This window comes from Rhipicephalus microplus, chromosome X, assembly GCF_043290135.1.
Source record: "Rhipicephalus microplus isolate Deutch F79 chromosome X, USDA_Rmic, whole genome shotgun sequence".
Lineage (NCBI taxonomy): Eukaryota > Metazoa > Arthropoda > Arachnida > Ixodida > Ixodidae > Rhipicephalus > Rhipicephalus microplus.
This window is the reverse complement of record NC_134710.1, coordinates 221056479-221080776: the sequence shown is the minus strand read 5'-3', so window position 1 is coordinate 221080776 and position 24298 is coordinate 221056479. Positions and strand designations below refer to the sequence as shown.

The following is a 24298-nucleotide window of genomic DNA, read 5'->3' as shown; positions in this document are numbered from 1 at the left end:
AGAAAAACATTGGGAAACCAGGAAGGCCTCCCGGCTCCTCACTTCCTTCAGGCTTAGTGTAGTGTGAAGCTGCCTCGATTTGATGGTTTGCTCGTTTGCTCAATGAAATTATATTTTCTTTCATAGAATAATACTTCGCTTGTCATTATTACTCGCTTGTAAGCCATGCGGAAAAAATGTTAAGGTTTCGGTAATATACTTTTTATGTATTTAATTTGATATATCGTCGCCTCTGCAGTGTTTCATTTATATAGGGCACGGTACACGCTATACATGCACATTTGGAAACTATGCAGCGCTGACGGCGAGAAGCGAAAGGAAGTTGGAGAAGAAAGTTTAAAATCAGATGGCGCGCATTAATAAAAAAAAACAGCAGGTATGTTTCGAACAACAGCGTTTTTTTATTCCAGGTGCCACTGATCAGAATGTAAGGTTTTGTTGCAATTTTAAGTGTAAGAAATGCCTACTTGGCCTCCATTAAAGTAACGAAGATATTGATTTGATTGATATGTGGGGTGTAACGTCCCAAAACCACTATATGATTATGAGAGACGCCGTAGTGGAGGACTCCGGAAATTTAGACCACTTGGGGTTCTTTAACGTGCACCCAAATCTGAGCACACGGGCCTACAACATTTCCGCCTCCATCGGAAATGCAGCCGCCGCAGCCGGGATTCGAACCCGCGCCCTGCGGGTCAGCAGCCGAGAAAGTAACGAAGATATCGTGCTAAACAGCATATATAAAAAATGAAGCTGCGTATTAGCGTTTTTCTTGCGCTTGTAGTGAAATACCGAAGCGAACACGCAGGATTATATTATAGAGTGCAGTATTAAGGTTTGAAAATGCGCACTAATCTCATGAACTTTCAGCCTATATACTATGATACTATATATTTGAGATCGAGAAAGTGGTACACAAATATTATGGGAAGAATTCGGCCATGGCCCATAAAACAGCATCGTCAGGTGTGCAGGAATCTGGCATGTTTACATCTAGTAATGACGAGCTAAATATACATGCCTTGGTTTTCTAAAGAATACGCACACTGGCGGCGGCTGAAGCACAACTCTGTGAGCTTCGCAGGCTTGTTTGTGTCCAAAAATGTTTGTGTCCGTGTGTGTTTCTTCGTTGTGTTATCGTCTTCACTTACTAACCTGCCAAGATTACCACCTTGGGATTCCACCTGTCGCTTGCGCTGAAACGCACGTACAGACGGCCTCTCCCGCACGCCATCAATGGCGAGACTGAGCGAGTAAGTGCAAGCGATGCACTTTAAACCTTCGCCTAGCCACGTGGTAACATCGCCGCGAAACTCCTAGTAAGTGAAGGTGAGTAGTTAAGCCTTCGCCTAGCCACGTGGTAACATCGCCGCGAAACTCCTAGTAAGTGAAGGTGAGTAGTTAAGCCTTCGCCTAGCCACGTGGTAACATCGCCGCGAAACTCCGAGTAAGTGAAGGTGTGGCGCCTCTCCTCAGCGAATCAAGTGGCATCAATGAGAAACAAAGACGCACGGACGAAGAAATGTGCCCGCAGCGTCCGAGCTGGCCGAGTCAAGAGCTTTCTCATGTTAAATGCGACGCAGCTTTTGCTCGGGGCTGTGTCCATCCCGCGGCTACCGTCCGCTCCCGACTGCGCATGCACCAACTACTCCCTTTCCTCACGTGAGCGCGAGGAGGTTGGTAAGAAGTGGCACAGCGCTGCCTCCGCTTCGTTTCTTCTCCTGTTTATCTCACCGCCACAGCTGTGCGCTAGCATATAATGCTGCGTGTGCTCGCTCCGTGACCCTCTCCTAAAAGCGCATGGTGTGCCTTTTGCGGCACACACATGGTTAAACGCACAAATGGGAGGTAGGTAACATATGCGGTTCACAACATACACACGACTCGCTCGCTGGATTCCGTGCCGACCGGTTGTGCCCTCGCGATATCCGGCGTCAGCGTAGCTCTGGCCGACTGGGCTGGCCCTACGTCATCTCCTGACGCTGATCTCCGACGACAGCGTAGCTCTGACCTACTGGACTTGCCCTACGCCATCTCCTGACGCCGTCAAAATCTCTCGCAAGTGGTGCCCCGTCCTCGGAGACCTTTGACCGTGTTTTGATCTTTCCTATCTCTCCTATCCCATCGATATGTCCTCGCTCGCTGTCCCAGCGCATCTCTCTTTCTCTCTCTCTACACCTTTATTCCTATCCTTTTAATCCCTCCTCACCCTCATCCCTTGTGAGCTACTGTTGAGGTGTCATATCCTGATGCAGACAGTTACGGGGCTCACTCTTCCCATCTTTTCCCTCTTACAAACATAAACACTTCCCCCACGTAAATAAAACATGCATGGAAACATACAAATGGAAGTAGACAAGTGAGTACCAGCGCTGCTTCGCATCCCCAAATGATTTCCTTTAGTGCAAGATGGTCTAAATTTTCTCCATGAATAATGATTCAAATCATGTGGCTGTTTTTGTTTTTTTTTGTTTCGCCAAGGCTGGCCGGACGTACCTGCGCTCCAGTGACTCCGGTCATTGCGACGTGATGAATGACCTTCCAAGGCATGGAGCAGTGAAGCTGAAACTCTAAATGATTTATTAGTAGGACGAACAAGTTTGTGCGATGCGAGCATGCGGAAGGACAACTATGAAATGCCGGTGAAGATGACTTTATGGCACAGTTGGCGTTGTTTTGTACTTAAGAAGATTGACGCGACATTTCGCGATGAAAATTCCTACACGGCTGCTGGACAGGCGTATTCGTGAAGTCACCTGCAACTAAGTTTTATAAAGTAACACTAGTACCAACGCCGGTGCTGTGTTGTCTTTGTGAACCACATCGCTCAGCATGTGCACAGTTGTCCGAAAGGACATAGCTTGCATCGATGGCAAAAAAAAAGAGGAAGGATGAAAATTATAATTAAAAGGTGCAGCATAATCCTTCTAGTACATCTAGCTTCAGCAGTGCAACATGATCAAACATGGAAATATACCATGGTTGGTTTCTGACATCCGATAGTCTTGTAGAGACTCGTGGTAAATAGGCCACGAATAGTAAGTTATACAAAACTCCATTAAAAAAACTTTCAATTCTTAATTCGTTTCGCACCTGTGTGGTTTGAGTGCTCAGGATGAGAAAGATTTGATGTAACTAAACTTTCGCCTAAAAATTGACTGGCGGCCTACATGAGGTTTCAAACGACAATGCTCATTTGTAGTTCGTTGACGAGACAATAAAACCTGTTCAACCAGCAACAATCACTGGTGGTAAAATGTCAACCAGCTTGTACATTGCATTACATTGGTCGATATTATTCCACGCACACCTTTTTTTAGAAAACATGTGAAGCAACGCACGCCAGGGGCTTATGTGCCGGTGACTGCCTCAAATGAGGCAAGCAGTCCTTCGCATAAACAGCCTTCCCCTTTAGCGTTGTTGTCAAGATAGAAATTATGCATTAAAAATAACCGCTAACTGGTTTTTATGCCCCGAAACCCACGGAGACATGCTGTGGCGGGGAGAAAAAAATAGGCTAGGGCAAGGAAGCACTTCGTTTATCTAAAGTGTTAAAACAGTTAAGCACTATCTCGCTTCCGCATTTAGTCCCCATCGCAATACTTCCAACGTGGCCGTGATCAAAGCGCAAGCACGAATCGAGGAACGCAGTGCGGTATCCACAAGGGTAGCACGCCGATGAGAGAGAGACAATGAAAAAGTACAAAGAGAAGAGAGAGCAACTACTCAACGCCAATCTATCAGTTGGCGTTGACTTGAATTGCTATACATTCGATAAACATGGCTAGCACAGGCACAATATATATATATATATATATATATATATATATATATATATATATAGCATCGAGCGCGTTATTCGGAGGTCGTAGGTTCAATTCCTGCTCACGGCTGGTTATTTTTTCATCCACTTTTCTTTCTTCTTATTTACATTCCATTGGTTCTAATAACTTCCCCTGTACATTCCTTGACATTACTGTCTGTTAGATCTCATTAATATTGTGTGAAAACACGGAAAAACGAGCCCTTAGGCATACACTTCTTTCCCTTATATATATATATATATATATATATATATATATATATATATATATATATATATATATATATATATATATATATATATATATATATATATATACGACCTTCAAATAACGCTTTTGATGCTCTCCACAGAGCTATCATGGCGGCTGTCCCCCCGCCACTTTATTGGGTTTATATGTGAATTTAAACGTGGGAGTGTCAGTCAGCGCCACCTGTAGCCATGGCGGTGAGTGTGGAACACTATTTCATGAGCCTCTATGGCGTCACGTAGCACGTGAACCTATTAAGAGCTGGTAGCTGACCAATAGTCCCTCATATACGACCTAACGGCACCAAGTCTGCCAATACGAGACCCTCGTTAATGAATAAGGGAAAGAATTGTATACCTAAGGGCTTGTTTTTAGGTGTTTTGACACAATAATAATGAGATATAACCGACAATAATGCTAAGGAATGTATAGGAGAAGTTATTAGAACACATATAATGTAAATAAGAGTTAAGAAAAGTGGGTGAAAAAATAACTTCACGGCAAGTTATTTTTTCACCTACTTTTCTTGATTCTCATTACATTACATTGGTTCTAATAACGTCCCCTATACATTCCTTGGCATTATTGTGTGTTAGATCTCACTCTAATATATATATATATATATATATATATATATATATATATATATATATATATATATATATTCTCGACCCTGTACGTTACTTTCGCTGAACCACGGATGTCGAAACCAGTACGCGCACACAGGACGTTGCATCAACGCCAACGGAGCAGATCACCACTCAACACACTCCTACTCTATTTCTCCTTTGAGAGATCCCTCCGCCTAACCAAATTGACAGGGGATGCTTGCGTACAAAAGACAACAAAATATGAATAAATACATGAAAACAAAAGTCGGCTGCTTTGTCTTGACAACGATGGACTCGCGCCAGGCAATCGATATATGGCCGCAGTGAGGGAATAAGGGTCATTGAGCATACCAAGCACGTATACATTGCATGTGATGGCAGCTACCAGTCAGGATGCACAGTGCATCACTTGTACAAGTAATAGCTGTGGCTGATCGGATGAGACCACTGGCCGCCGGCCGCCGTGCATGGCTGCCTCCCGGAACCGAAAAGTACACGGTCGACGAAACGAAAACGCTGTTGGTTATAAGCGGGCCTGTTCCGTCCGTTTTTCTTTTGTCACATGAAGGCTGCATAGAATACGCTTCTAGTACTTGAGCTGCATTTACTTATTCGTGTCCGTACACACGTATAAAAGTCCACGTATATCGAAGGCCGTTCTGGGTATAACCTCGTAGGATGGCATTTGGAGCGAGCTACTTAGAAAACCACGAGACAAACAGCCTGTGATCAATATATGAGCCAACAGTTTCTATTTGCGTTTAGTAGCATGAATTTTCAGAAGTCCGAAGTGCAAAAGAGCGCATCTAACGCAATGAGGAAACCATGTCGAGGCGTCGGGAACCTAATCTAATTTATTCTGCGCAGTGATAACTAGACACGCCAGCCATGTTTCGCAATGTCGAACTCTTGAACAGCTCAGTAACAGAAAACGCTTTAAGCGGAAAAGCGTCCACTGTTTTCGCAAGTACTGTTGTTAGGACATAACAATACGTAAAGAATTTGCGTTGTAAAAGGCTTCGTTCAGCATAATATGTAATACAGTAAATTAACTAACCTAATGAAATACGGTGACTTTCCCACCAGGTGATTAGTTGGCGCACTGTATAGAGGGAAGCTGGCGAGTTCCTTTTGGTGCACTAGCTTGGGCATAAATGTACGAACACGAGCTCGTATGAATTTTTCAGACACAGAAATGCGGCCCCCGCGACAGACATTTAGCCCTGCCCATAACTTCAGTTGTACGACGCCCAAGCCAATTAGCGGCCGTAATCAGTCTATACGCATTTATTCACATTGCGGCGAGTCTGACTGTAGCGTACCCACGAATAGAGTGTCAGATAAACAAGCCGAGCGTTCGTAAACCAACTTTGTTAGCTGATCATGAGCTCAGCAGTGTGTGTGGAAAGAATGCTCGTAGCTTCTCACCCCCAAGTCAGTGAAAGTACACACTAGGGGGTATGATTATATATAGCAGAATGGTGGACTTAATTTGTATGGTATTGTGGATGCAGCAACAATAAGCAGCAAATAGCACACAACGTTACAAAATGATCCGTCTCATCACAGTTCCCAGAAATCCCTCTGAAATTGGAATCAAATGACACACGAGATATGTGAGGCACTGAAGCTTCGAAAGCATTGCAGTATTGCCTTGAAGTCACAAAAAAAAAAATAATCGCCGTGCATGCAAAAGCTCCTTAAATTCAAGAGAAATTATAAATGGGGTGAATTCCACAGCTATTTTACGAGATAATGTGAGTGCTTAAAATTTAGCCATATTAGCACCCCTATTACCTTAATAATTTTATATAACATGTCTGAACAAATAAGCTGCTGGCCCTGCGAACTTTCCTGATGCAAGTGTGGCCTTAGAATATTGGCGGTGGTTGTATGCGTATACGTGGATTTCTAAGCAGCATAAGAGCCAGCCAGTCTGGGTAATACCTTCACTCTATAATCAAAATCAGAATCGAAATACTGTGCCTAAAAGTTAACAGACTTGTTCACCTTTTCTTCATTAGGCTGGTAAGCACAATATAATATAAGAAGGCGCTGGCATAGCAATGACAGGTAAGCTGCTTTGTATTGCGATACATATTGTGAACCATAAAATTGGCCGTAATCCCACCCAGTGAACATGAATGTTCAGCGAAACTGTATCAAACACCACACGTGCTAATATTAGGGGTCAGACGTACTGTCTTATTGTTACTTTGAAATAATGGTATATAGTGATAGTTTGTTTGTGGTCCTTTGAGACATGCCGTGATTGGTTCCGTGACCATTCCCAGCAAGACAAACTTGTTCATTTCGTCGAGCACTGTATCCACGCTGTTCGTCTATAGCGTGCCTAATATACGGGGTGTACCCACGACCGCCTTAGAATAAATTGAAGAAGGTGCTAGACGGGTCTCCAATTTATAGCTAGAAACACATGCCGGAGAAAGAAGATTCATCTGACGTCCTTCAAAATTTTCGTGGGAAGTGCACAACAGCTGCAGCCCATGTTATAATCTTTACCGAGAGCACGTGGAAGGGCGTTTACATCGTTTGAAGACATAACACAGCACCAGGTTTCGACGATTGTTTTGAGGTTTTTAGGGGCGAAGCTTCTTATGACGTGTGTCTTCTGTATATCTTTTTAGGTATGTATAGTTGTAGCAGTATTAGATAGCCACCTCTAGTTTAGTTCTTGCTGTGTTCACCAGATGGCGGTAGTTTATGCGAAATGTTATGATACTAGGTGGCGGTACCTGTAGTTGATAATGAAAGATGCGAGATGTTATAATAGGAATGACGTTACATATGGTGCGTGTCATTGGGGGAAGGCAATCGTTAGACTTAGTACGCCGACGTAAGCTAGGGTGAGCGTTGTAATAAAATTCGTTCGCTGTTGGCGCGCCGTGAAGCTGCGCGACGCCGCTACCGAAATCCTGCTGTACGAGAGCGGGAGGCCTAAGCGACATGGCATACACACACACAGCGTTTCTCACGTCTTTAATTGATGATCAACTGAGTGAATAACATGGAAAATTCAAGGTTTACCGATGATTCTCTTTGGAAGTACACCCACTCATCATCATTCGCTCCGTGGATATGCTGTAATTTTTTTATTTATTGAAACGAATGCTGAACTCTACCTTGTATGTTTGATTGAAAAGAGAGTTTGCCTTCGATTGTTAAAAAGCCTTTAAACCACTCAAAGGTCGAAGTCAAGTTCTTACGTTACAGTTGTGCACAAGTCTACAGCGAACACGTTTATCGGCTTCCCTATCCACCTCTCCAAATTACCTTTCTCAGCGTCTGTTGTGGAAACGCAAAAAAAAAAAAAAAACGTGCGCATCTTCTATCAGCACAGCATGCGAGTGAGAGCGTCTGTTGGTGGCTCAAGGGCCTGAAGCTTTGTTTTTGGCCCCACACATTTATGATGATGAAACCATTGCGGGGTAGAGGTATGCAACTGTGCTGTACGGGACATGAAGAAAGAGAACCAGAGCTGCTTTTCATGTCGAGAAATGCACACTCGCCTTCTGTTCTCCTTGTCATATGTCTGGTGTTATTAGACGGTATAAAGTATTCATTTACGTGAGCCGCGTACTACCGTAATTACATACACCCAACGAGCATGCAGATTTTATGAAGAGTGAATTACGGCGGAAAGCGTGAATACGGCAAAATACTTTTATAGCCTGGGGAGGCCGCTATGTATTAATGAACATGGCTGAAGCATGGGACTTTAAGACGTGATTGACAATGTACTTGCAGGATGAACGTTCATAGTCGACATTTCCTGCAGTGCACGCACATATTAGAATAAGACTGCGTATTCGGAAAATATTAGGCTCACCATTTCAGTGTGTCACGAATTGTCTTGCATATTATAACTGCAACAATCGACTATATCAGAGCTAAGCTTGCGCGGAGCTTCCCCCGTAGTATTGATGGTTGTACTGCGTTCTCAGCTTCTCATTTTCTCTAAGATCAAAGTCGTCGCGCCACATGTGGTGACAATTTCGTACGTCCAGAATACCATGGCAATGTGATGCGCACTGTTCGAGCGAATTCCGTCGGCAGCGAAAGACAACCTGTTGCAGAGGAAGTCCAATCAAGGCAAGGGGATGAAGTGCGTTTCCATCGAACCATGCAGTTTACGCTTCGTGCGTTCCGGTCTCTTCAGAAGGTTCGCCAACTGGTGCTTTGTCTTTGTCGCACGGCTCAACATGGCGCCGCCCATTGGGGCATGCACGTGGTCTACTTCTGATGGCGCGACGAGCGCTGCCGTCCGTGCGGCCACCCTCGTGAGGCCCTGACACAAGTCCTATGTCGTTGCCTGCCCGGCGTCTGATAACTACATTTTTTCGCGTAGTACTAACAACACGAACAAATAGCTCGCAAGAACTTCCTACTAAGACCAAGTATCGTGCTTTGAAAGTTACGTGTGCATTTTGAATGAAGATTTTTTTTTCTGCGTGGCAGCAAGGCTCGTGAATGTCGTTTTTATAGGGCTGAAGCTCATTAGGATCTAGCCTTGTCTACCGTCGTGGTGACGGTATAGAAGCGATGCTATAGTCGAAACATATGCGACCGACACACACACACACACACACACACACACACACACACACACACACACACACACACACACACACACACACACACACACACACACACACACACACACACACACACACACACACACACACACACACACACACACACACACACACACACACACACACACACACAAAGGTTTTACAACAGACTTCGACGTAGACACAGCTTAACTGCAAAGTAACAGATCGCTGTTCCCAGGAAAAATAACCTATCTAGAAGAACATTGCTGAGTTGGTGACTGCTAAAATGTGCCAAGATGTTTAGGCTTCAAAAGGAAACCTGTATTACAAAGGCAGACGTCGAGCAAATATGTCCCCACAAATGACCCTTTTTAAAATGGTATCTTGCCACCGGTACATTGGCGGGTTCCTGAATTTACTTTCGAGGCATATCCTGCTTTCGAGCATTTGTCTAAATCCTTCTCGAATTGCTTAAGACGACCGGATGGTAAAATAAATTTGCATATCTCAATACACTTTAGGTCACTCAGTGTACCCTATTCGCAATACCTTCGGCCTATAGGTGGCGCGCCGTCCAATCCAAGATGGCTGCGCGAGGATGATCAATCCGTGCAACCGCATAGGAAAAGATAAGACGCACGGACATACGCCCCGTGCCGCTTGCACCGGATGAACTCTTGATCGTCGAATGAATCTGTATCGGACCTAAGTACTTTCCCAAACGATAGGAACTGCTAAATGTTCGCTACCTCATTTCTTGCCCCAGTGCGAATGGTGATGAAGTCAACTGATCGACTGTGCATCAACGACGCGTTGCGTAATCGTGAGCGTGCTACAGGAAGCTGCACAAACTAGAATTGACGTATGAACTGAACGGCAGTCCGAGATAATTTGTGCCGAGCCTGCCTGACGGATTGGCCGCAGTAGTGGGCCACTTGCAAGTAGCGCGCCATCGCGGCTGCACGAGAGCGAATGTGTAACGTTGCAGTATGGTTTGCAAATACATTACGCCTTCGTAAACTTGCACTGTGGGCACCATGAAGTTGCTTTTTTCAACGGAACACAATCATTTAAATTCCCAGTAAGTAGCGCTTCTGTCAAAACCATGGTCGGACTAACAGTGCACAACTCACTGCATTCGGATGTCACAGGTTACATCAGCGCGATCGCAACAAGGGTATCAATCTATTTATTTATTTATTACTAATACCTGCAGCACCTTCGTGGGGCACTAGTGTAGGGGGCAGATAACATTTAAATACATATATAAAACATATTAAAAAGTAACACACTTGAAAACAATAAAGAGAAAAGGAAAGAAAAATTCAGAACGGCGACAAGCCGTTAACACTGCAGTGCACATAAAAGAAATAAAGCATCTATTGATGACACGTAATTAGCATAATATACAATGCGAAATTTGTTTAAATATAACGCACACACACACATATATATATATATATATATATATATATATATATATATATATATATATATATATATATATATATATATATATATATATATATATATATATATATATATATATATATATATATATATATATATACAGCCAGGGATCACAAGAAGAACACGCCCCGACGCAGTGGTCTAGTGGCCCGCAGGTCGTTGGATCGTATACCGGCTGCGGCGGCTGCTTTCCAATGGAGGCGGAAATGTTGTAGGCCCGTGTGCTCAGATTTGGATGCACGTTAAAGAACCCCAGGTGGTCGAAATTTCCGGAGCCCTCCACTACGGCGTCTCTCATAATGATATGGTGGTTTTGGGATGTTAAACTCCACGTATCAATCAATTACAAAAAGAACACAAAAAAGCAAAATACAAAAAAATTCAAGCAAAGACTGCTAGAAGGAACAAACGAAAGTGTAATGAGGCTACCTACAAAAAAATGGGACCATGAAGCGCGCCACTGAATATTTCCGTGGACACGACTACAAATTCATGAGGTAGTTTGTTCCACTGCTGTATCAATCGCGAAAAAAAATGAATATTTAAAAACTTTAATTCTGGCAGCAAACTCGCGCACTTTTAGTGGGTGGTCAGTACGAGCAGATATATACGTAGGCTTCAATATGTATTGCTCTTTGTGAGTACTCGTTAAAGCATGGAATATTCTGTGAAACAAAGATAAACGCAAGAACTTGTGTCTGTCTTCAAGATGGGAGCATCCTAAAGGACTCCCGATTTCTAAAGAACTTTAACAAAATATATCGAAACGAATACACGCGTACGCTTTTCTCAACGTTGAAATTCTCAAAATATTTCGAACAACAACGTGGTTCGGACGGCACCGCTGAAGTGCAGGAGAAGTAGCAGAGGCGTGGAGTGTTGTCGTAACTGCACGTTTCATTGCTCTAGCCATTTCGCTTCGCTGGTCGAGCTCGAGCGTGTTGGCGGCATGCAGCGCTCCGCCATGTCCACTGTGATTGGGCTACATTCAATGCACAAGAACAAGTATGCTTTTATTTAGAGCTCGCTGAAGCATATTACACAAAAAATACAATCAAAGCGACTTGCGAGCGTGAAAAGAACATTAATGCACGAGGGGACGTGAAGTACAACTCGATGCACGTCAGGTAGCAGCTGATCGTTCGTCGTCGTCACTTTAGGTGATTTCTACGTCCAATTGAAGAACCTCGATGTCAAAGTGGTTTCTTCGAACACTACTGCTGAAAGCAATCTGAGGAATTCTCTCCGCCGAACGACTTCGGTTACACTAACTGCGACCCGGAAAGAAGCGAATTGCTTGCAGTGTGCTTCCATCTACCAAAAAACGTAAAAATCAAGGGGCGCAGCGTTGGCCAGTGGAATTTGGAAGAGCAAGTCACGAGCCTGCACTACTTTTCGCGTTCAATGAATGTTATGGGATTCATGTACTACAATAGCACTGAAGAATGTTATACGCACGTAAAACAAGGCAAGTTTCAGCTGCAAAGGTCCGACGATAACAACTATCCAAAGTGGCGGCAGAAAATCTCGCGAAGCATATCTGTGTACGTATATTCACAGAAACTTCGCGTGTCGCAAGAAATAATCAGATTTATCGCATCCTGGATAGTCCGGTATATATATTCGCTGGTGCACGAAACGTACAAAGTGGTGTGTGTTCTTTCCTTGCGAACGCGTTGACGCTGTGGCTAGCACAGCCGAACAAGAAGCGTCAGTCTAGTAGCCTACTGATAATTATCGAGAGGACGCTCCTGAATGCCGCTAGGCGGCATGATAGTCTATGAACAATGTGAATATGTTGAGATGGGGCAACGCATCGTTACTCAACCACACGATAACAAGAGCTTCGCCCAATATGTCATGATGCACTTCGTTGAGATGCGTATTTTTGCTTTATGATGATTTATGAAAAATAAGAAATTCAGACATAAGGTCTGGATATGCAGTTTCCTATACCATGAGATACGCTGTATTTGCGTATTTTAGCCCCATTTATATACGTCCATTTCGAGAAGGAGCAATCCAACAATTTATCTCTTTGTATGGCCAGATATATTCTTCCATGTCCAAGTATCTTAAACAAATAAAAAGACTAACGTTAATAGAAAATGCCAAGCTATACGCCTTGTTTGTAGAGAAATAGAACACAAGAAAACCAAGGCAAACCTCGTCTCTTTTTATACCTTTCTGAATCACTTTACTTTCCTAACTTGCGAGCTGGCCCAGTTCTTTTCTAGTGTAGCGTAGCATACCAGTTATTCGAAACAAGTTAACACCCCCGTTTTTCTCTCCTTGCCACTTTCCTTTCTGTTTCCAGAAGTATACAATTTAACATAAAATTTCAAGAATGCAGCAATTCCTCGCCCTCGAATACGAAGTATAATAGAACTATTCTTATCTCGTAGGGCTTTTCGTGCAAATTTTCAGACGATCACCCGGTAATCACTACCGGTCATTGTCACTTGTCTCCACTTCACTTTCTAAATGACCACAAAGTTTCTTAGACCAGCACCTTTCACATTAGCGGCACGCATGATTAAGAAAATTAGCCCTTAAAACCGTGTTTTTTTCTGTCTATATTTCCTACTTGATCCGAAAAACTCAGCCGCTTTATCGAGATTTTTTACCAAACACCAGTCTCAGGCATTTCGCCAGCCCAGCCTTCCCTTCTATAGATAAATGAAAAACGAGCAGTGGACACGCTGTCAGCGGAAAAGGCGTCGGTTATTCAGTAGACCATGCTTGGACGCACTGATTGCCCTACCAGAGATCGGCTAGGCCTATATTAGCGCTGGGGAACTAAGTGCCACTAGCCCCATAAGCGCCCGAAATGGAGCGGCTGCAAGTGACGCCTTGTTCAAATGAGCGCCGAAATGTACGTTCACTTTGGCACGGCCAACTGCGCAAAGCATTGCTGCGTCATTTTTTTGGGTTAAGTGAAGCAGGCTTTCTCTGAAGGAGCACCCAAGACTACTTCAGCGGCGCGTGCATGCAAAAGCTGACAACCGGATATTTTCACGCGTGTTTTGCACTAAAGAAAGCGTACTGATTCTCTTCGTTTCTTCTTGCCACTGAAAAGTTGGGGCACTTGCATAAACTCGGCCTTTGGCTGCAATCAGTGCGCGGCCAGGCTATTATGGAATAACGGTGGAAAGTGTGAAAAAATTAGTTTGGAAAAGTACAAGCTAGATTTGTCTCAAATTATTGTAGATGAGCCTATCTTTTCAACGAAAACTAGCATGCTCGAACATATCCCACTGCCTGAGAAATTCAACGAATTTCAACAATTTTATGACCCCGCCATGGTGATCTATAGCGGCTAAGGTACTCGGCTGCTGACCCACACGACGCGGGTTCGAATCCCGGCTGCGGCGGCTGCATTTTCAATGGAGGCGAAAATGCTGTAGGCCCATGTGCTCAGACTTGGGTGCACGTTAAAGAACCGTAGGTGGTCAAAATTACCGGAGCCCTCCTCTACGGTGTCTCTCATAATCATATGGTGGTTTTCGGACGTTAAACGCCATATATCAATCAAATTAACCAATCAAGATTTTCTTGCTTATTCAGAGGTCTATGTTTTAGAAAGTTTGTATTCGAATACTCAAAAAAGCTTCCCTGAATGGTTTTTTTTATTTTTATGTATTAGAGTACAAGTTAATCTGAAATATCGGCACACTATTTACCTGTAACACCACAGCGACACTGAAGTGTAACGTGGTGCGTTTTCTCCCCGGCAGATATATATATATATATATATATATATATATATATGGTTAAAGGGGCGGAGAAATCAAATGTGTGGCTGGTGCGTTCTTTGTAGCAGTGAATGAAAATATATATTAGAAACGTTTGCCGAGTCTGAGGCAGATGAAACTTATAGAGAAGGCTTTTTATAGCCTTAAAATTTGGTGCCAGCACCCCTCTAATTACTTCTTTCGTTAAAAGTAGTTGTGCAAACGCGTCGTAGCGCTGAAAGTTTATATACCGTAGCTTTTGCGTCCTGAAAGCTTATGGGCAAAATACAGCGCTCTCACAAGCCGGACGAGGCGAAGGTAGAACGACACAACTACTCACTATCAAATGGAGATTCATTAGGATGCACAGATTTTTTAAGTACTTGTGAGAAAGATATTGATTATGCGCAGAGAAACTGGTGAGGAAGCACAACGATGCAAATAGAAAACAATTCCCGCTGAGGAAGCTGCTCAGCCATTACGAAAGACTAAGTCAGCAATAATAAGAACCAATTTGTCATTTTTGTTCACACCGCCATTCGTTCATTCTTACTCAAAACATTTTCATCAACAATCAGATTATCTCTCCAGATTAGCATTGTACAATTTTAGGAGTGAAACTTGATCAATACCTGAAATTTTATATACGCGCCTCTAACGTCAAAAAGAAAATTGCCCGCGGTTTAAGCGCTCTCATCAAAGCTCCATTGTATTTCTCCTTCTCAACGCTCAAGTCACCGTTATGCTTTCGTTAATTCTCACCTTCACTACAACATTGAATCATGGGGCAACACGTACAATAGCCACCTTATACGTCATTGAAAGCCATTCGAATCCGAGCCATTCGTCTGACAACAGTTTCACCTCACTGTGGTATACCAATCAGTTATTGCATTCCCATATTATTCAGTGTGTCTATTCACAAATAGTACAACATGGTAATTTTTTCTACAGAATAACATTCCTGTATTCATAATAGCGAAGACATCGCTTGTTAATACTAATAATACTAAATTCGCTGGTAAACATAACTTCATCATACCCCTCGTCCGCACTAACTACGACAAGCAGTCGTTACAGTTTCCAGCACTTGCGTTCTGAAATTCGCAACCATCCCCTTTGAAATTGATAGCTGTTCATATGCCTCGTTCTGAACTGAAAAAGTTTGTTAGATTCATCTAACTCCAGTTTTTTAAGGCTCTGCTCTTTTTCCACACGATATTTTGTTTATTTTTATTTTCTCGCATCTTTGTTTCCTATTTCTATGATCTACATTATGTGTATATTCTATTTTGGTTATTGTCGGCATTTCATCATCTTTTGCACTGAATTTTTGTTTCAACTTTTCAATATGTCTCAGCCCTACTCATTTTACTCTTAATGACTTAGCCACATTCTTTTACTTTTTCAAGTCTTGTTGTTAATACGCTTGGATTTGTTCTTTGCTTGAATCAAATTAGCTTTTGTCTTTACGAAGTGTCCTTAATGACGTTTCAAGTTAATTATTCACCATGTTATCATGCACCGGAGGTCCCGTTTCACTGATTTCGGGACCTCCTTCTGTCTATTTGAACGATGTACTTCATCGATTGTTTGATGTGAAATAAATAATTCTGATTAGCTTTCTTTTCATGCAAGAAAACCGGTGCTTGGCTGACGAATGACTCTGCTTTCTTTATTACAAAAGGCTTCACGAGTTGTCTGATCACTGTGTGTGAGGAGCGCTGTCGTATCACTGAACAGGGGCATGCACCCACTAGTGTGGCAGTGCGAAGGCAGATCAGCATAGGTGCAGGTTTTCATGGCTCCAGAGTGTTCTTTTAGAAGTACGTAGAGACAGTGTCTAGTTTGCCCTGTGTAAATTTTAGTACAGAATAAGGCTGTTTTCTATGCTACCCCTAGTAGAAGGCACTGAAGCGTCGCTGTGCGTCGCACAACATTTATGTAGGCTCGACCTTCCTTTCCCTTGCTTTTTGTTCATCAATACAGAAAACATTCTTTTTTTCGTCGAAAGCATCACCAAAAAAAGCCCAACTTTCAGTCTCGCTCTTAAAATGATTTTGCGCCCTATTGAAACAGAAGTCCAGAGGATCAAGATGTGCTAGGTTAGGGAAACTAATAACATAACATAGTGTTGGCTAGAGGAATGCATACTAAAAGAAGTGGCATTCAAAAAATCAAAAAAGGAACTTGGTTTCTGGTTCTTAAAAAATTTCGGAATACAAGATTTCAAGATGACGTGTCTTTTTTAAGGCTGTGTAGACTCACTTCAGTGCTGCGTAGACTTGAAAGGGCACACACTGACTTCGATTGGACTTCAGCGTGACCTAAAGCTTTGCGTTGTCCTTCTCGCGTCATGGAAGTTACATGCTACTTAAGCTTGTGTGCATGCGTATGAACAAATTTGCCTTCACCTTCGACCATGCAGCCTCTGTTAGCTCCTGTCAAAAGCGCTGAAATGGTAGGCACCGGAGTGCATGCGTGCCGCATCCAAATCATATATGCCGAAAATTCTCAGCCCAGTCAACCGACAACCGCTATGTGTTTCAGTGAGGAGCGCTGTCATCCACGTATGGGACGTGCTTAAAGGCGACGCACTAGCTTAGGCAGGCGCTAAAACAAAGCAGATTTTATTGGTTTTAATCGCGAGTAGCTCGAGCCACGGATAAAGAAAAAAAAAGAGACGAAAGTGAAGTTTTATCTCAGTGTCAACGCTTGCTCTAAACATATGTCGTATGGCGGCACCCGTCAGTGCGAGTTGCATAATTTCGTTCTGAACTTTCAATAAACATATATATATGTACTTCAATCAGAAATGCTTCACTCGTCATCACGCTTAGTTTTGTCTTGGTATACCTGACAGCTATAAACCAAGGAAGGGTTATGTGCATGCACCATTACAAAATTTTAATAGACATAACATTATTATTATTATTATTATTTATTATTATTATTACAGGGACATACAGCCACGGCCACGTCTGTGTGTGGCAGCCTGCCTTGCTCTGCGTTGCGACACCTTGCGGCCGTTGCGGGTTGTAGCGTCACGTGCTTACAAACCTGCAGGCCTCCTCTGCACGGGCGACATTGTTGGAAGGTATGGTTGCTTAGGAGAAGATCCGCGCTCACTGAGGGCACTTTCGTCACACATCTATTTCATAAGACGAAGCGCGTTTCGACTCATAAAACGCGCCTGCATCAACTATGCACGCTTTGTCGCTATTTGAGGATCGCGAACATATGAAGATATGATAATTCCAACAGCTGCGTGAAAAGAAAAAAAAATTTGTAGACAGACACAAAATCGAAACGGCCACAAAGAGTGTGCCGTTTATGCAACCGTGTGTGATATGTCGAATTGCGATTTGTTTCATGAAATACATATGACGAAACCGCCCTAAGTGAGCGCGGATCTTCTGTTAAACAAGCATACCTGTCAACGTTGTCACCCGTGCAGGACAGTTCTGCATGTTTGTAAGGCCACGCATGCCTCTGTGCGCGCGACGTCGCAAACCTCAACGGCCGCAAGGTGTCGTGCCGCATAGCAAGACCGGTTGCTTACGTAATATGAACAGACGTAGCCACAACTGTACACCCAAAATTAACAAACCAGCATTTATCATTTCACCTTCATTGAAATGCGTCTAAGATAAGCTTGACAAACCCACTCAGGAATTCGCAAATAAAATATGATGTATGTTATCTACACTTCACCCTCAGCATGGCAAATATTGCAAAGAAACAAATTTCAGTCTCATGGGTGGTTCTCTGAAAATGTCAGATATCTTAATTTCGGTCGGAAGCTCTCGAACACCAGCGAGAATATGTCGTACATTATGCTAGTACATATTGTTAGATCGTCGCGAACATGTATTGAGCAGCTCTTTTGCAAGTTCTACCAGCCCCGAATTCTGAAGAAGGAAAACGCCCCCTTCTTCAGAATATGGGACAAAGCAAACGCAATACGAGATGATGCTGGCCACACGTCTCTGACCTTAGGTTCGGATGCAGCGGTGGCAGGGTCCTGCAGCGTGGCCAGCGCCGAGGTCGTCGACTGAGTGGTAGACGCTCCCCCCGGCGAGGGTGGACCGTTTTGCTCGGCCGGCGGCGGCGACTCCTTGGGCGAGCCTTCAATCGAGGGCCTTGGCGACTGTTTGGGCGACGGCCCCAGCGACGTGGGCGCCGACAAACCCGGTGGCTGGGGCGACAGCGACGCCCTCCGCTGTACGGGCAGCGGTGCCGAGCCGCGACGGCCGCCGCCCGGCCTGCCAGCAGTGGGCCCCGTCATGGCGCACCCGGCGCCTTCAATGGCCACGCTGCGCGCTCTGCGAAAAAGAGCGTGATGATAAGCAGTCGGCTATCGCGGAAATGTCCCAAAAAATACAGGTACACGTGTACGGAAGACATTGCTTAAGTACCACACGACCATTTTAACTGGAACTACTTGTTTGGCACATAAATGCAAGCTTACTTTCTTGACCTTTACAACCCGTTTTTCGAAAACCATTACGCAAGATGAATTGCCTCAACAAGGCCTGCATATCATCTTAAGGCAGTTAAATAAATCTTCAAGTGCGGATAGTAACAATGCGCCACGAAAAATATCATGTGAGATCAGAGGAATAGTCTGAATCACGGTTGATAAAGATAAGCGCGTCATTTTGAGAGCTTCAAGTGAGCGTAATTCTCGCGCATACCAAGGACATCGACACACGTGCTGTATGAAACCTTGGCTAAACATGCTCGCTCTCCTATCTGCAATGACGCGCAATAAATAAAGCAAGACTACTTTTCGTCAGCTGACACTAGGCTGCGTTACTTTCATTGCCTGAAGACAGCCGGCACTGCACATGAGCACCAACTAGGGCTCTTTAATGTACTCTTCTAGTACAGGGTGGAGACACTGCCTTTGCGTGTGCCATTTGGTTCAAACACTTCCCTGTTTGCTCGCATTGCCTGGCATGCGTCGATAGATCTCTTATAAAAAAATGCACGGTAACTTGGCTCAGTTTATCACCCGTGACAATAGGGCTTGCAGATACAATGTTAGTAACGACTAACGCTAATTACTGAAAGTAATAATTATTTGACACTAGTTAACAGAAGCGAAACATTTAATCGCGAAGCAAAGGTATTTTGAACGTATCTGTCGGTCTATTCATCTGAGTGGCCGCGTGGGTCTTAGCGCTCTCACAGCCTAGTGATCACTTTGATGTATATCAAAATTAGTATAGCATGACGAAAATATGACGAGCACAAACGACTGGTGATTGCGTACAAACCTTCCTCTGTATGTTACGCACGCCTTGACATATATGACTTTGCCGTAGAGCTCTGAAGCAGTTTGATTAACTTGCCCCGCCGCGGTGGTCTAGTGGCTAAGGTACTCGGCTGTTGATCTGCAGGGCGCGGGTTCGAATTCCGGCTGCGGCGGCTGCATTTCCGATGGAGGCAGAAATGTTGTAGGCCCGTGTGCTCAGATTTGGGTGCAGGTTAAAGAACCCCAGGTGGTCGAAATTTCCGGAGCCCTCCACTACGGCGTCTCTCATAATCATATGGTGGTTTTCGGACGTTAAACCACACATATCAATCAATCAATCAGTTTGATTAACTTGATGTATACCAAGTTTCGTACGACATGATAAATCAGTGGTTCCAGCGTGAACGTTATGTTATGCATGTCATGCAGGTCATGACACACATGATCGAATCGTAGAGCCTTAACGGCCTTTTTAGTAACTTGATGTGTAACAAAAGAGATATGATATGAGAGCTTATGACTAACATAAATGACCAGTAATAACAATAAAACCACGTGATGCATATCTTGTACGCCATCACATACATGACGAGGCCATGGAGCTCTAGCAGTCGTTTTATTACTACATGTATACTAAGATCGACAAGGCATAAGAGTGCATGTCATGTAGGTGATGACACATATAACCCAATTTTGATTTGCTTTATCAAACTTGATGCAAATTGATGCAATGAATACGCCATTCAAAGTTCAAACAGCAAGCTATTTATATCTACCACTTACGGCTGGTGACGGGCACCTTGGGGGAACTATTGTATTTTCAACATTACTGGCAAGATGACGCAATGAGCGCGCACGTCACTACATCGTGACGACGCGGTGGCGTGTGCTCTCATCTCCCACGCGTACTTTGCCCCACAGAGAAAAGAAAGATGGACGTAGAGTTACTACATATGCTACCTTTAAGTAGCAGAGTTGTGCCATGGTACGCCATCTTGGGTTCAAATATCTTGTGGGAATTCCACTCACCACCCGCGTAGGAGCAGCACTCGCGCTTCAGGGCACTAGAGCTACTTTATTTATTTTTTCGCTTTCTTTATATTTAATGAAGCTGCGAGCAAAACTCGGTCGCTCCAGTCAGGCTTTGAAGCCTTGATTTTATGTTTACGTTCTGGTATGTAATAATGAAGCAAAGAGCGTCGGCTCGTTGAACCAGTGATATATATACTTAGAGTTGGTCATACATAACTCTTGTCTTCTTTTGCGCTGTTTTTACCATTTACATATATGAAATTATTTTTGCACTTTCGATCGTGATAGAGTCAGTTAGGAATTAAATTTTTTCGTTGCGTTGAAATCATTCGTGAACTCTGCGAGGAAGCAAGCTACAGTTTTATAGTATTCAACTGAATCTAGTTGGATAGCAATCAAAAGTGGCCGTGTGACACCCGCGTAATGCGCGGCTCTCGTATTACGCTCGTATTACAATCGTGGCTCATGACAGTTGATGTGAATCGTTGTTGGACAGCTTTGTCACCTCCAACGTTTTCTTCGCTTAAGGTCTGAAAGCCGCAATAAATTCGCGCGCCAGCAGCAACAACTTGATGATTTGAATGGTGTAGTTTTTCTCTACTTATTTTATGCATTTTACCCGTATGCAGCCGACACACGCTGAAAAATTCTGCATGTATAACGTTTTCACTACTGCATCTGTGGGCAATACAAATAGAGCTAGTTTTGCAGTGCCGTGGATAGATAAAACGGAGCCATGCACCACAGCAGAAGTGTGCAAAAGAGGCACATGCCCTCCTCAAGCCACAACAGCACTGTCCCTCCCCCATGCTATGACAGTGCTCTTCCCCTTCCTATGCCGCGATTCAACAATGGTTCGCACACCCCTAGAGAAAATCCTACCGACGACCATGGTCAAGCGTTTATTCCTTCCTCACTGAAACTAACAACAACAGCTCCAACCACGTCTAATCACATGGGCTGTACGTAGTACAATTATACACAGAACAAACTTGCTACCACAATTCTCGTGATCAACAGGAGCTGCAGTACCGAAGAAGCGCGGTGAGAATGACAACAGCTGATGTCAATCACGCTTGACCTGCGCGGAATCTACGACTCATCCACTTCGCCTGCGTAGTGTTGGCTTCTCCGCAGTGCAAATGAACCACCTATGACCACGTGATGGCGCCCGGCGAATAAAGGCACGGAACTCTTGCAGGCGGAGCAACTGGCGCCTGAGAAACAGTGACGCAACTCATACACTTTTTTGAATAACCGTAGAATTGATTCCCTGCAAAAGCATATTGCCTCACAAATTCAACTCCGCAAAAACTTTAAGAATCCGTTGAGTACGACCGGAGTTACAACTATTTGCCACACGCTGCAACTGCATTCTCTCTTCTCTCGTCTAGACGAAAGCGCAGGAAGCTAAGCAGGGAGGGATGGGAGGGGCAAAAAAAAAAAAAAACGTCACGCTCGCTTCGTGACCTTGAGCACTTTTTTTCTTTTTTTTCATTGAATACCCGGCTTTTTCAGTGCGATCGCACGCGCACGCGTGGACAAGTGATGGCCTTGCGCAGCATTTCTGTATCAACCAAGTGCAACTTGTTCAAATCAGCCAATGGCTCATATATGGGTTGTCTACGTTTGATTTTTGGGCATACTCCGTGATTTGTCGATAGGAGAGAAAGCAATATTTTGCTGACTTTGATAATTTATTGTGAATTACAGGCTGAGTCCTGGGCTATAAAACTTGGCTCGCGTGTTCTCGGAAGCCTCTACTAACGATCGGCAGTGTTTTATGACCATGCTCAAAAAGTTTCGCAGGGCACCTAAAGATAGCATATACAGTAACTCTGATTTGATTGATTGATTTGATTTGATTTGTGGGGTTTAACGTCCCAAAACCACCATATGATTATGAGAGACGCCGTAGTGGAGGGCTCCGGAAATTTCGACCACCTGGGGTTCTTTAACGTGCGCCCAAATCTGAGCACATGGGCCTACAACATTTCCGCCTCCATCGGAAATGCAGCCGCCGCAGCCGGGAATAGAACCAGCGACCTGCGGGTCAGTATACAGTAACTCTGAGTACACGCTCACTCGCGCGCCCTTACTTTGCCGTGAGGATCGAGGATCATACGTCTTGGCTGGCCTTGGGTATTCACTGGAATAATTCAGTTGTAGTTACCGGGCGCACAAAGGTCAATGCAATGGTTTCACAATCTCTGTTTGCGAAAAGGGCGTGCTTTCAGACACAGCGAACTAACAACTGAGACGCTTATTCGCGTTCATTTGCACCTGTGAGCACGTTTCATGCGTCATTTGTGCGCGAGAAACGTGGGGCAAATTTTGATGTGCTTGCCATTCAGCACGTGACGTTCCAGTTTGTTGCTATCGCGTTCATTGCTCCGTCTTTGTGGCAAAGCTGACACTTTTATTTATAAGAAAATATAGTTTCCGGCAAGGGCAAAACAATGAATGCGATAGTAGCAAATTGTAAAGTTGGGCGAAGTACGCCTGGCAGATAACTCTTTTGGTTCCAATAATGCGTAACTCTGCAAAACGCTGGTGTAAAAAATACGGTTGTTCCAGGGAGATATACTCTTATCTCACAGTCTCTTAGCGTTGAGACCTCAGCACGAAGAGGGTTATTAAAGCTGTCCGCTGATTTATGCCGAGATAGCACTCGCGCCTCGCCTCGGAATAAAAATTCGCTGCCCCGTTCGAGCAACCACGTGATCCCCCAAGCTCTCATCCCCTTTTGCGTCTCTTCATTCTCGTGCAAGTTGGGTGGTGCTTTTCTTCTCAGCTTGAGCGTTCGATGGAATGTTTAACACGGGGGTGGATGTTATCCTAAGTGCCATCCCAGCTACAAAAGTGCGCCGGCTCATTAGGTCACTGCTTCCGCAGTAAGCGTCACCCCCTTCTCCTCGTGTGCGTTTAGACGTGGGTAAATATACGATGCGCGGGAGATGTTTCACTTTGTACTTTATACGGAATACGTCGATGAGGCTTATGCCAAAAAACCGTCTAGAGTGTCCGAATAAAAAGCCACAGCCTTGCCGCAAGGGCGAAGCAATGAACGCGATAGCAACAAATCCGAAGGTCACGCACAGAATGGCAAGCATATCGAAACATGCCCCGCGTTTCTCACCCACAAATGACGCACGAAACGCACTTACTGGTACAGATGAACGCGAATAAGCGTCTCAGTTGTTACTTCACTGTGTCTGAAAAGCACGCTCTGCTACCTCTGATAACTCTGGCGTATTTCTGTGGCAAGTTAAGTCTGTTGATCAGTTTTTGTTGCTCCCTTGGAGGGGATGGATGTAGACCAACCCGGGCGCCTGCCGGCACCAGCGGCGTCAGCGGCGGCCGCCTCCAGGAAGCGGATTGCACAGGCGAGGAACAGCGACCGTGAGGATACTCATGCCTATTCTCTTAGCAGTCATCATTTTTCAGATGACGGTTTCCAACCTGTGCGGAGCCACAAAGGAAAGAGGAGGAACATGAGAACATCCTCATCCTCAAGTATTCAAACTGTAACTGAAACGCC

General features: G+C 44.2%; 1 protein-coding gene across 2 annotated transcripts in view; it reads right to left on the bottom strand.

Annotated features, from left to right (window-relative positions):
• The window catches only part of cac (calcium voltage-gated channel subunit cacophony), a 664159-nt gene that overhangs the window by 451799 nt on the left and 188062 nt on the right, over positions 1–24298 (bottom strand). For both annotated transcript variants that reach the window (XM_075878685.1, XM_075878684.1), the window contains exon 2: positions 18460–18790. In XM_075878685.1, coding sequence (XP_075734800.1) covers positions 18460–18790 — 331 coding nt within the window. The remainder of the gene's footprint in view (positions 1–18459; positions 18791–24298) is intronic.